Raw genomic sequence first — 12217 nt, forward strand, 5'->3', positions numbered from 1 at the left:
TGTCAATAACAGTTCAAAGACGATGTAGGTAATATTCTTGTGAAATAAGATCTTACCATTGTAGTTATATTATATATATTATAATTTAAAAACTCAACAATCTATAATACATCTATTTTGCTATATCACTTAAAATAGTTACAAGAGTTTTAATATTACCAATGAAACACTTAAAAAACCAATAAAAAAAAAAAATTTTAAAGAAATGTAATTTTTAAAGGAGCGACATTCTGATATAAACTAATATTTTCTTTAAACTTCTCAGAGTAGATGTTCTTACATTAAAGCTTATAAATAGTGGGTGGGTCACTGAGTAGACCAATTAACGAAAACCAAAGCTTAATAGATTGATAATTTTTTTTTAAAAAAAACTTTCCATTAGAGAATAAAGTTTTTAATACCAAAAAGAAACAAATATTTGAGAAAAATTTTTGGATTTTTGAAAAAGTTATCGAAAATTTCCCAATAAAATCAATTTTGAACCATTACTATTTTTGAACACATTTTAGTACAGTAACCTATTAGGCATCAAATTAAAGTATGTTTTTAAGTCATCATCCTAAATAATATTTAATTTTATCGATTTCGTTGAACCATTAGAAAAATTCAATACAGTAACTAATCGATAATACTTATAGAATTTAAGGCAATATAATAAAAATGCACAAATTATATTGATGATACTTATTCTATCCAAATATTTATTTAATTAAAAAAATGAACTTTAGAAATTTGATCAAAAATATTCTCATTACACTCCCTATAAATCTCTGCACACTCTTTACCTTCAAATCCATACTTTTCTGCCATTTCGAAAGATTGCTTTTCCTCCCACTCAATACTCTTAAAGCTTTTATGCCGTGTAGGACTATTTAATAAATAAATTTTTATAAATTTTAATCTATTAAAAACTTGTTTAATTCTTACCTCAAAATAAATGTGAGAATTTCAGTTAAATAATTGCTTTCAGTATCGGCAAATGGATGCTGGCTTAGTTCGCAAATGCTACGTTGAAGACAACTTGAATGATATCCATAACTTTAATTAAGAAAGAAAAATCAACTTTATTTATTTATAACAATTCTTTCTAAAGAGGAATTTAGTACCAAGGGCTTTAATCTCAGGAAACGATTCCAGTAGTTGGGTCAATTCAAAAGACGATTACAGGAAAACATTTTGAAATAGAAGCAAAAAATACTTATCAAGGTAGCTAATATTTTATGAAAAATAACCTCTTCGGTAAAAATTATTAAAAGCTTTCCAAAAAGATCAAAATACGACCACTATAACTTTTGAGCCTATTAAAGTATTATAATCCATCAGATATCAAATTAAGGGATATTTGATAGACCAAAAACTGATATGTAATTCGAATCAACTATTTTTAAGATATGATGAATTTTTCGACCCCTATTTTTTTTTGTTTTTTTTTTGTGGTTGGTTGGCTTTGACTCCTTATATCTCGGTACATAGTCAAAACGGGTGGTTGCCCCTGCCCATACAATTTGTTTGGTTGTTTGAACTATGGCAATTAGCACTCATAGTTAAAACACGTCCTTACGAAACACATTGTATATACTTATTTTATTATTTGAATATTGATAATGTGAATATAAATTCTAGTTCTAGATTCTAGTAAAAAAAGAAATAAATATGACAAGCTTTCATTTCCATAAAAAATAATTCCTGACACTTTCAGTCCAGAAATTGGTGGTAAAATTCACTGAATCAAAAATTAAGAAAAAATCTTTTTTTTTTTTGAAAAGTTCTTAACTATTACCCCATTTTTCTATAAAAAAAATTACACATTATTTGAGATTCATGTAGGCATAAGTAACTATGTTATTTGTGTTATTATAATGTGCAGTATTAATTGTTTTATTTTATTTTTCTCTCTAGTTGCTATTTATTTTTTTTGTTTTCATCACTATTTTCCTATTAGATATAATACTACTATTATAGATCGTCTTTATTTATACTTCAATGATATAAAAATTATTATTTCTCTTTTAAATGTCCCCAATGATATTAACAACACCTATGATAGCTTTTATTATTTTTTTTTTTTTAGTGACAGTGATATGTAAGGTATGTGCTATGCTGCTATGCACAAAAAATTTAAAACGACAACCAGAGTAAAAAAGAAAAAAGTATTATTTATTTGGTGTGAAAAGTCAATTATTTGGTGTGAAACCCATTCCAATCTAACCTAACCTCACTATCAATTATTCAATTAAATAAAATCTTTTCTTACTTTTTGTTCAAACTTAACCAACCCAAGTGTATAAAAAAAAAACGCAACCACAACCAGTGTTATATATTATTAGAATTACTATACTAAAATATTTAGTAAAAGTCATATTACTTCATATTTCTTGTTTTTTTAATTATTTCTTACCCTATTAGTACATCTTGCAGACCTCTATAGATTTCACCCGCAGAGTAATCATAATCATATGGATCCAGTCCTAGTGTTTCATTATTAAACTCTTCATAGAGTAAATTTAATTGCTTTGAGTTGGCTAAACTACGTCTCTGAACATTACCTATTAGACCTGGCCAAATAGGTATATTATAAAATGATGACAAATTGTATGGCAGTTCGTAGTTCATTTGGAAACCCCAATCCAACGATATTTGACGTAGTTTCGGTAAATCGATAACAGGCACCGAAAGAGATGCAGTCAACTGAAATATTTGCATACACATAAAATAAAACTATTTAATTACGTCAATTTAATCAAAGGGACAGCATTGCTCACCTGTAACAGCGTTGAGGCAGGATACAAAAGTCCAAGTGTGCTTTTGAAGTTAACCAAAGCAATTAGCAGTGGAAGTGAGTCTTTAAACAGCGGCATTTCGCAGTGCATTAATAACGTTTCTGCTACATTTTTACAACTTTGTTTCGCTGTGACTATGCTTAACCGCAAAACCAAGTTTTAATTGGACGTAGTGCTGATTGGCTGCATACACCAATATTGACATGTTGACATATGGATACGCGCTAATGAGATGACACACGCATGAGCTACTTAATTATGCCGTAAACAATATTACAATGGTGCATGGTTGGCAAAATGCCAATAACACGTTTAACAAAAACTAAAAACTTTTAATTAGGTATGAAAATAGTTGTACCAGTCAACCGACCAACAAATCCCAGTAAATTGTTATTATAGATGTTTTTCCACATTTTAAACTAATATATTCAAATTAATTTCGAGCGAAAAATATTTAAATTAAAAATTTTTCGCAATTGCCTTGAGGTTCGCTGTAAATAAATTTATTTATTTTAATCAGTATCTATTATCGATCAAATTATTATTATATAAATTATAAAAATAACAACTTAGCTTACGATATAATATAACAAGTCAATTAGACTAGATGGGAATCATTACTTAATACAGTCAAACTTCCATAAATCGAAACTCTATAACTCGAATTTTCTATAACTCGAACCAAAAACAGTGCACCAAATTTTTAGAGAGCAAATTACATACAATTCTGCTTCCATAACTCGATCTTCTATAACTCGAACAAAAATTTTGTTCCGTGCCGACAGGAATATGGGAAAATACATTCTATAAGTCGAATTTTTGTTTTAAGTATTACTGCATTTTGCACTAATTTCTAATTATTTCACTTCACTATAACTTCTGTGCTGTATTTGATTTTAAATAAATAAATCAATATCTTAAAATATAATTCTAGTTTCTTTCAAAAATAAAAAAAAAATAAAAAAATTTTCTAACTCGAAGTCTCCATAAGTCGAACATAAGTCTTTGCAAAATTGGACTTCGAGTTATGGAAGTTTGACTGTATTTGCAACTATACTTCTACTGTATTCACACGATAGTTTCGCTTGTCGCTTTGGTTTCATCATCCGTGCCTATAGAGTCCATGTACGACCTAAGCCTATTTAACAACAGTCTTCTATTCTTCACTGTTTTTTGCTTTTCTATTCCAATTTCTTATATTCATTATATATATGTCCTGCTGCACACTGTCTTTCCATCGTTTTCGACTGTCTTTCCATCGTTTTGAAGAGGACGACCACCTCTTTTTCTGCTGGTTCCTGCTGGTTTTAGCTTACCAACTTAAAACCAAAATTACAATCAAAACTGTCGTGTGAATACAGTATCAAACAAGATGGCACAGACTTATAAAAGTTGTGAAATCTATTCATTTTGTAATTTCAAGAGAAAACGTAATTAAAACACACTTTTCATTGAGATTTCGATCAATTTTTTTTTTTTTACTTTATTTTTGGGATCTTGTAGCCACATAGCCACATACCTAGCACTAAATGTCCTATAACTTGGGGGAGGTTCGTTTGCAAACCGTGAAGAGTGTGATAATTATCCCTGTGTTCACTTCAACTCATCAAAATATAAAGTAACACGTTCAGGTACAGGAAGAATTGTGTGGCTTATGACATTATGGCGAATCTTCAATTTATTTTCGTTAATTTATAGAATTTATGTTACACCGTCGTCATTTTGAAAAAAATGTGGGCCTATCACAAGTCCTGACCAAATGCCATACCATAATCACTTAGCTCATTATGAACAAAGAATGGTATATAATACCGTTTCTATATTAAAATTAAAACAACAAAGCAAAATCGTAAGTCAGGAATTTAAAATGATGACATGAGTACTAAAATAGTTTTTAAGTTCTATAGACACTTGAGATTTTCACTATAGCACAAAATTTTGTTAAACTTTAACTTTTTTGTTGTAAATGAATTCCTAAATACATGACATTACTGCTTTAAGTGTAGGATAACACCGTACTCCTACAAAGACATCCTTAAATTCTCAAAATGTAATTTAAGGTTGTTAACGGGTTTCATTACAGGTATTATAGTCTGAAATATTACTTTCATAAACTACAATTATCTGTTAATCCGGAATGCAGATTATGCCTCGAAGATGAGGAAACTACCATGCATATTCTTAGTGACTGTACATCTTTAATAATGCACAAAACAAACTTGATTCCTATGGAATTTGAGTCACCAGAACAGATTAAGAACTCTTCTCTAGATTTAGTTCTAGACTTTGTTCACAAAGCTTTAAGGGGCTTGTCTAATCTATAGTGAAATTGGTACAATAAGACTCTTCTGGCAGCAGTACCGGCAGGTGGGCGATTTCACGCTTTAAACTTTTAATAATAATAATAAAAACAGCATAGAGTTATCCACATATTTATTTATAGTATTCCACATTAAATTTACTTAAGTCACAATTTTTGTCACAGCACTTATTAAATCCTGTTTACATTCATTATAAATTTCAGAGCAATTTTCACCCAGAAAACCACACTGCTCAGCTTCTTCGTACACTTCACGATAAAGATCTTCATTTTTTGCAAAACTCTCATGCAATGATGGTCTAAAAATTTGAAATTGTCATATACTCACATAAAATTTTTATTTCAAAAATAATCAAATAACTCACGTCAAGAAAAATGTAAGAACTTCGGTCAAAATATTTTGCTGTTCTTCAGCAAAAGGATGTCTAGCCAATTCACAAACACTACGCAGCAAGCAAGTCTCATGAAAATCGTAACTAAAATTACAGTGAACAATTTTATAAACAAAATTTAAATAAAATATATATAGAATTAACTTAAATAAATGTTAAAGAACCAACCTTACCAAAAGATCCTCAAAACTTCGATACAATTCTCCAGCTGTGAAATCCTTTGAATGTATCTTTCTACCAGAGGAATCCTCACCATATTCGCCTCCATTAACTCGCAAATCTGTAGTTTTGTTGACAAAATCCAAGTCTCTTGCATATTTGCGTGAATATGGCCATATTGCTACACTTGTGAACTGTGATACATTATAAGGCATATCATATTGTTGTTGCAAGCCCCAATCTAAATATATCTTCCGACCAGGTAACTCAATGGGTGCAGAGACGGAAGTTGTTATCTTAAAAGTATTTTTTGTTATTTTTTTACATGCTTTAAAAACCGAAGTATACTTACTTGAAATACTGTTGCCGCTGGATATAATAAAAAACTATTGTATACGGGCAAGAAGTAAACTACAACACTGATTGGTAATAATATCAAACGGACAGATACATAAGCTAACATTGTGCCAACAGTTTTCTGACTGAATGATTAATATTGAATGTTTTAAATTTTTTTCAAACAAAAATATAAGCCAAAGTAAGAATTTCATTTGATATTTTGTTTAATGTTAATTAATAAAAGCACGTGTTGTAAGATTGTATGTAACTTGCTAACTAACAATAAAAAACTTATTCAGATCAATGAACTGAAATAGTGAAAACAATAAACAGTTAATAAATCGTAAAAAGTTAAATAAATATCGAATATAAATATTTAAAAAACATTTAAAACCTCAAAACGTAAGAATATTAAGAAAAGAGAAAGTTTGGACGTTCATCACATATTTAATTAAAAATGGGTTAATAAAAAATTTTCATTGACCTTCTTTAATTGAATGTTTTGTTTAATTAAAATGAGTAGATATATGTCACAAAAAAATATTTACTGTATATGGTAATATAAAGTATTTAACAGCATATCAAATTATATAAACCTCTGTTCATCCTAATAGCGCTATGCGTGTGTGCTGAAACTGCGGAATACAGGATCTGGATTCAAACTTAATGTCTCGTGTAAAAACACACTTCAAATAGTTTAGAAAAATTTCTTGAGATTAAATACTCCATAGATTTCCAAAAACGGCTACTATAAAATCAATATGGTTGTTTAGGTCTATGCTGGGCTTACGGTCAACCAGATTAATTTAACCTTACCTATCAAATTTCATAAGCAGTTACTTCTATCATTGAAAAGAAACAAAAACATCAGAAACATCATCCTATCGACGATTTTTCTACAAATTTCAAGGCAGTTAAATTTTTCTCTATTCATTATAACACTTCAATACAATACTTGACGGAAATCACTTAATCCTCTAACCCAATCATTTAAGCGATTACATTTACCAACAATACAAACAATACATTTTTTCCAAACATACATATATGACTGATAGATACAGATGATTTCAAAAAATACAACACTGTTTCTACTACTATTTAAACAAGACTAACTTTCATATATAAACTAAAATTACTTTTATATAGATGCCTTCTAGGCAGAAGACCTTAATATTCAGAAATTAATAAATTACTATTGATCACAACCACAGTTATATTTAGTTTGATAATCAAGCAGCCTATCAAAGTTTTAAACTCTATGATTCAAATGCGAAGTTAATTGTAGCAATTATTTCAAATCTTTAAAAGAAATGACTCATCAGGTCGGCAAGCATATAATTTGTGTACCATCTTGGGATTGATTAAACTTGAATCCCAACTGGAGTTACAGTTCCTTGGAAAGTAAATCATATGTTGCCAACATGGATCTAATAAAATAACTACAAATTTTTATATCAACAAAGTGGTTGAATGAGTTTTATTAATGCAATAAGGAGTCCTAACACAATTATATGGTGTCACAATGGACCAATGTCATTTTCAAATAAAGAAAGTCATCGAATGCACCTGCCCCATAATTATTCTTTACATTTTTGTTGCTTATGCTTTTTTTCCTATAATAGTGTGTATACTGGAAACGTTCAAAGATAAGCCCGGACTTCGCACTGCCTAACTGCAATTTGTTTCAGTCTCTGCAAAACCAAAAAAAGCGAAGAGCCGCTGAAAATCACTTGGTCAAGTTTTTTTACCGATAAAACACAAAAGTTCTACACCGATGGAATTATGAAGCATAAAATGGCAAGAAGTTAAAAAAATACAAGGATTGTTATATCACCTATAAATAATTCTTAAAATGCTAACTTCTCCATTAATTAGTTTAATTACGAATATGTCTATAGATGAAGCCAAGATTTTAATTGGTTTAAGTCATAAATAAGAAATTATATAATGTAAGTATATTAAAACATCATAAATAGTTCTTTGAAGGAGATAACGCTTTTTTGGATACGTATGAGTGTACGTGCGTACATATGAGGAGCACCACTTTATATGGTTTGATTTCAAAATTCAAGATTGTTGGCAGATCATAAAATCAGGACCATGTTGTAGTCGGATAAGGTAATAAGGTATCGAATAACGTTTGCCAGAAATGCTTTCTTCAATTTTGTAAGTGTTCTAACTAACCATAAATGGAATACAAAATACAAATACTATGCATGAAATATTGTATATGTTTCGTTTTATTATATAGAGTAGAGTATTGACACCTAAAAGTTATCACAATAAAGAAAATAAGAGCCTTTAAAATACAATGCTACCGTCTATCGACATTTACTAAAGATACTTTGGACCGGTAATGGAAGAAATGAATAAATTCTAAAACGTTATCAAAAAGGGTGAGAACTGCTTATAGACAGCTTTTTTAAAGTATCTCCTCCGTAGTACTAAATATAAGCTGCTACAAATGATACTACAGGTAAGAATAGAAGAAAAATATAGGTATAGGAACCCATGCAAATACCATGGGTTACAAAAATCCGTAAATTGACTGAATTAAAAAAAATTCATATAAATCAAGATAGAATGGCGTACTCAATTTTATGGCCAACATTAATTAGTTTTTATTTTATTTTATCTTTTATATATCATATATTTCATTTCAAAGTATTTTACACGAACTTTCATATTTATAACAGATAAATAAATAAATTTAATAATTGTGACTGCCAACATCCCAATTGAAGAAGGAGTATTTATAAAACAATACCTTATAATTAAAATTCGAAAATAATATATTTATTTTTTAGTTATTTATCCTTTTATAATCTTTTTTTTGTAATTTTCTTTAAAATACTGTTTTTATTAAATATTCAAAATTCACTGTCTACTAAGGTTATTTTCATTTAGATGAGGGAGGAATCTGGTAATTTTATGTTCCTTTGACATGAAACACCCAATTTAATTTATTTTTTATACTTTTAACTTGCATAACATAATTTTTGTATTTTTAAAGTTTGGTATTTAAGTATTTAAAAATCTTATAAATATATTCAATAATTCACCCATTCAAGTGGCATGGTCAGTTTAAATATCCTGATATCGTAATCTGCTATGCATATAAATCACATCCAAAAGTTAAGCAAATCTGGTGCAATGGTAAAATATTGCCATGCTGCAGGTGTTAGTAATATGATCTGCACAAATTTGGAAGTCATAATCAATACCTTGACGGCATGAGTGCACATAATTTAGTCCTGTTTGTGCATAACTTATAGCCACTTGAAGCAATAATGCCAAAATAGTTTATTACCATATCCTTCATGCCAGCAATAACACTAACAATAACATTCAATTTGATATGATTGCACTTTTCAAGTGTTCGTTCATCATTTATAACAATATTTTGCATTCAATCGCTGAGTCAGTCAACATTGGCAGCTACAAGTCTAGATGCAACCTGAAGCAATATAATTCTGCCTTCCAGCGGTTAACAATTCCAGCAGCTGCAATTGTGAAAAAGTCTCGATAAGATGAATTGGCAATAAAATATATGCAACATATCATATATACTCGTATACGTTTATGTATATACCCGTCATTGTATGTAGCATGCACGTAAACTGAATTCATTGCATGCCACAATTCGGCAAAATATTCTGACAGTATCAACCTCAATTGTTGATATTGTTCAATCCAAAGATATAAAGCTTTAGTTGTCAATTTTGTCAGTCGATGAATCACTCAATCAGTTAAAAATATGACTGACGGGCATTTCTACATAATTTACAAACAAATTTAATTTTAAACGAGGAATAAATGCATTTTATAATTGATGCAAGGCAGTGCAGACAATCAGTACACACATTGCTATCTATTGCAATAATATCTGAAATGCAACATAACAAAAAAAATCCGATCACTATTTGCATATGTATTTATAATTAGTGACAAGCAAATATTATGTATGGATTTTTTCTTACTATAATTAATTTTATTTAGAATTGTGTTATGTGTTTTGAGAAATATGTATATGGACATCGACCCAAATATCTCGTAAAACAAAACTCTGCATCTTCGAATCAAACATAAAATCTGTTCTCTTCTATGGCTGTGAAACATGGAAAACTTCCAATCGCATTGAGTCAAAAATACACCCCTTCATAAACAAGTGCTTGCGCAGAATACTTGGTATAAGATGGCCTGAAAGAATAAGAAATGAAGACTTGTGGAGCCATACACGACAAGAAACCGTTGCAGTTCAGATTGGTCGACGCAAATGGCCTTGGATTGTTCACACACTTCGAAGACCTACGAACCATATTGCAAGAACAGCACTCCAATGGAACCCCCAAGGTGCTAGAAGACCTGGCGCACCAGCACAAACATGGCCCAGAACTATAGATAGAGAACTTAATAATGCAAATTATAACTGGAAAGATATATTAAACTAAAGAATATAACTAAATTCGAAATTTTTTGTAATATAATATTTTACATTTAAACCTTGCCTTGTAATTCAAAAAGTATTAAATCCCCTAGCTAAATATATTGTTTGCTGACTCTCAATCTATAATACGAAACTATTCCATTATAGACGTTTCTAATCAGCATAAAACTAAGAACTAATCTTCCTAATCTAAAAAGCTGCAACATTTATTTGATTAATCTATATAATTAGTCCTACAGGGCAATTCTGCCAACGATTTTTCAACTCACCACATTCAAAAATCTTGCGAAAGATCGTTTGAATGATTGAATTTTATTTTATAACAAGCAAGTACTTAGTAATTAGACTGTCTTTGTAATCCACATATGCTAATGCACAAGATTAAATCCCTTGATAAGTTTAAGTTATTCAGAAAGTAACTTATTGGAACTCATCAGCATTCATTCGTCAGCATTTACCCTATGCGAGCATTTAAAATTATCTTATATTAGCGTATATTGATGCGTTAAATTGTTAACCTGAACAATCGTCAGTTGGCATTTTCCAACATAAAAAACATATCGTAGCAAATAGATGTTTTGTTCAATAATAACAAAACAGAGTACTTTCTTCATAAAATTGAGCTCTCTCAAAAGAAAATCGTTCCCCACTAGTCTCTATCATGCTTGTCCTGGTGTATGTTCAAGAAACTAGGACAACAACATACAGTGATAAGAAAACATCAGAAAATTTCAAGAAAAAAAATATTTAAAAGATTTTCAAATTTTCAAAAAAAAATTCAAATCTTCAAAAGATCTGTAGTTCTATACACCTTGACAATGAATCGAATCGATTAAATTGTCATAATCAAAGTGATTGTAATAATTGAATAGAATTATAAGCTATATGAGCTTTACCGCGGTACTGATACCAGTGTCTGCGAAAATACGTTGCTAACATATTTGAATAGTGAAAGCTACAGGACCCCACAAAGGATAATAAACTTCTGTGAAGATTAACTGAGTAATTACCTTAAATACATGGACAAGATTTATTTCCATTTATTTAACGTTGTATTTAGTTTGCTATTTAAAAAATAATCTAATCTACTCTAAACAATCTAATCTAATAGCAATAAATTTGTTTTAAAAATTATTTAATAAGCAATGTTTGACTTCTAAATTAGAAATATAATATTGTTAATATAAATACTTAAATCAGCTGTATGGTCTGCCAAAAATTCAATTAATTAAAATAATATAAAAAGAATTTTTGTTGTTATAGTTCACTACTGTTTCAAAAACCTCTTTATGAAATATACAAGTTTATATTAAATATAATAATCACTTCCATCTGAAAAATTTGATTTTAAATTACAACTTATATTCACAAAATATTGGTCTCGCCCGTGTGACTCGTGGAGTAACATTAGCATGACTTTCTCAATGTTGCGTTCATAGATTAGATTCTATACATAAGAAAGAATGTATTAATCATGCAACCAATAATGCCTCTCCAAACAGAATGGTATTGAACTTTAACAAATATTTTTAAAAAGTGTAATTAATTAATTCAATTATTCTACAGCTGGTTTATGATTTTGTTAATAACTAAATTTGTTAATAAAACTTTTACAGCAAAGGAACAAAACGCCAGAAAAATATGAGAACAAAAAACCAAGTACGGCTTTGGGTCATTAGTTAAGGTGCACTGATTCAGCTTCAATTTTGGCAGGACACGAGTTCAATTCCTGGTAATTGCAGTCTCAAAGAAATTATTTACAAATAATTAAATACAA

The 12217-nt window shown here is 29.3% G+C and overlaps 2 protein-coding genes across 3 annotated transcripts in view; both read right to left on the bottom strand.

Moving 5' to 3' along the window:
- Nucleotides 1-112: 112 nt before the first annotated feature.
- LOC119675666 lies at nt 113-2858 on the bottom strand. Its single transcript, XM_038086872.1, has 5 exons — nt 2763-2858; nt 2399-2688; nt 928-1038; nt 724-868; nt 113-169 (listed from the first exon to the last, which is right to left on the bottom strand). The coding sequence occupies exons 1-5, from the start codon at nt 2856-2858 to the stop codon at nt 113-115; spliced, it is 699 nt and encodes a 232-aa protein (XP_037942800.1).
- Nucleotides 2859-5218: 2360 nt separating this feature from the next.
- The window catches only part of LOC119680723, a 12355-nt gene continuing 5356 nt past the window's right edge, over nt 5219-12217 (bottom strand). The window contains exons 1-4 of one of the 2 annotated variants that reach the window (XM_038093681.1): nt 6004-6202; nt 5661-5947; nt 5466-5576; nt 5219-5399 (exon numbers count right to left, since the gene is read on the bottom strand). In XM_038093681.1, coding sequence (XP_037949609.1) covers nt 5243-5399; nt 5466-5576; nt 5661-5947; nt 6004-6114 — 666 coding nt within the window. In that variant the 5' untranslated portion in view covers nt 6115-6202 and the 3' untranslated portion in view covers nt 5219-5242. Of the gene's footprint in view, nt 5400-5465; nt 5577-5660; nt 5948-6003; nt 6203-12217 lie in introns of those variants that run through there. The other variant, XM_038093682.1, reaches the window with a different exon arrangement.

The sequence above is a fragment of the Teleopsis dalmanni genome, chromosome 2 (assembly GCF_002237135.1).
Source record: "Teleopsis dalmanni isolate 2A chromosome 2, ASM223713v2, whole genome shotgun sequence".
NCBI classification, from domain to species: domain Eukaryota; kingdom Metazoa; phylum Arthropoda; class Insecta; order Diptera; family Diopsidae; genus Teleopsis; species Teleopsis dalmanni.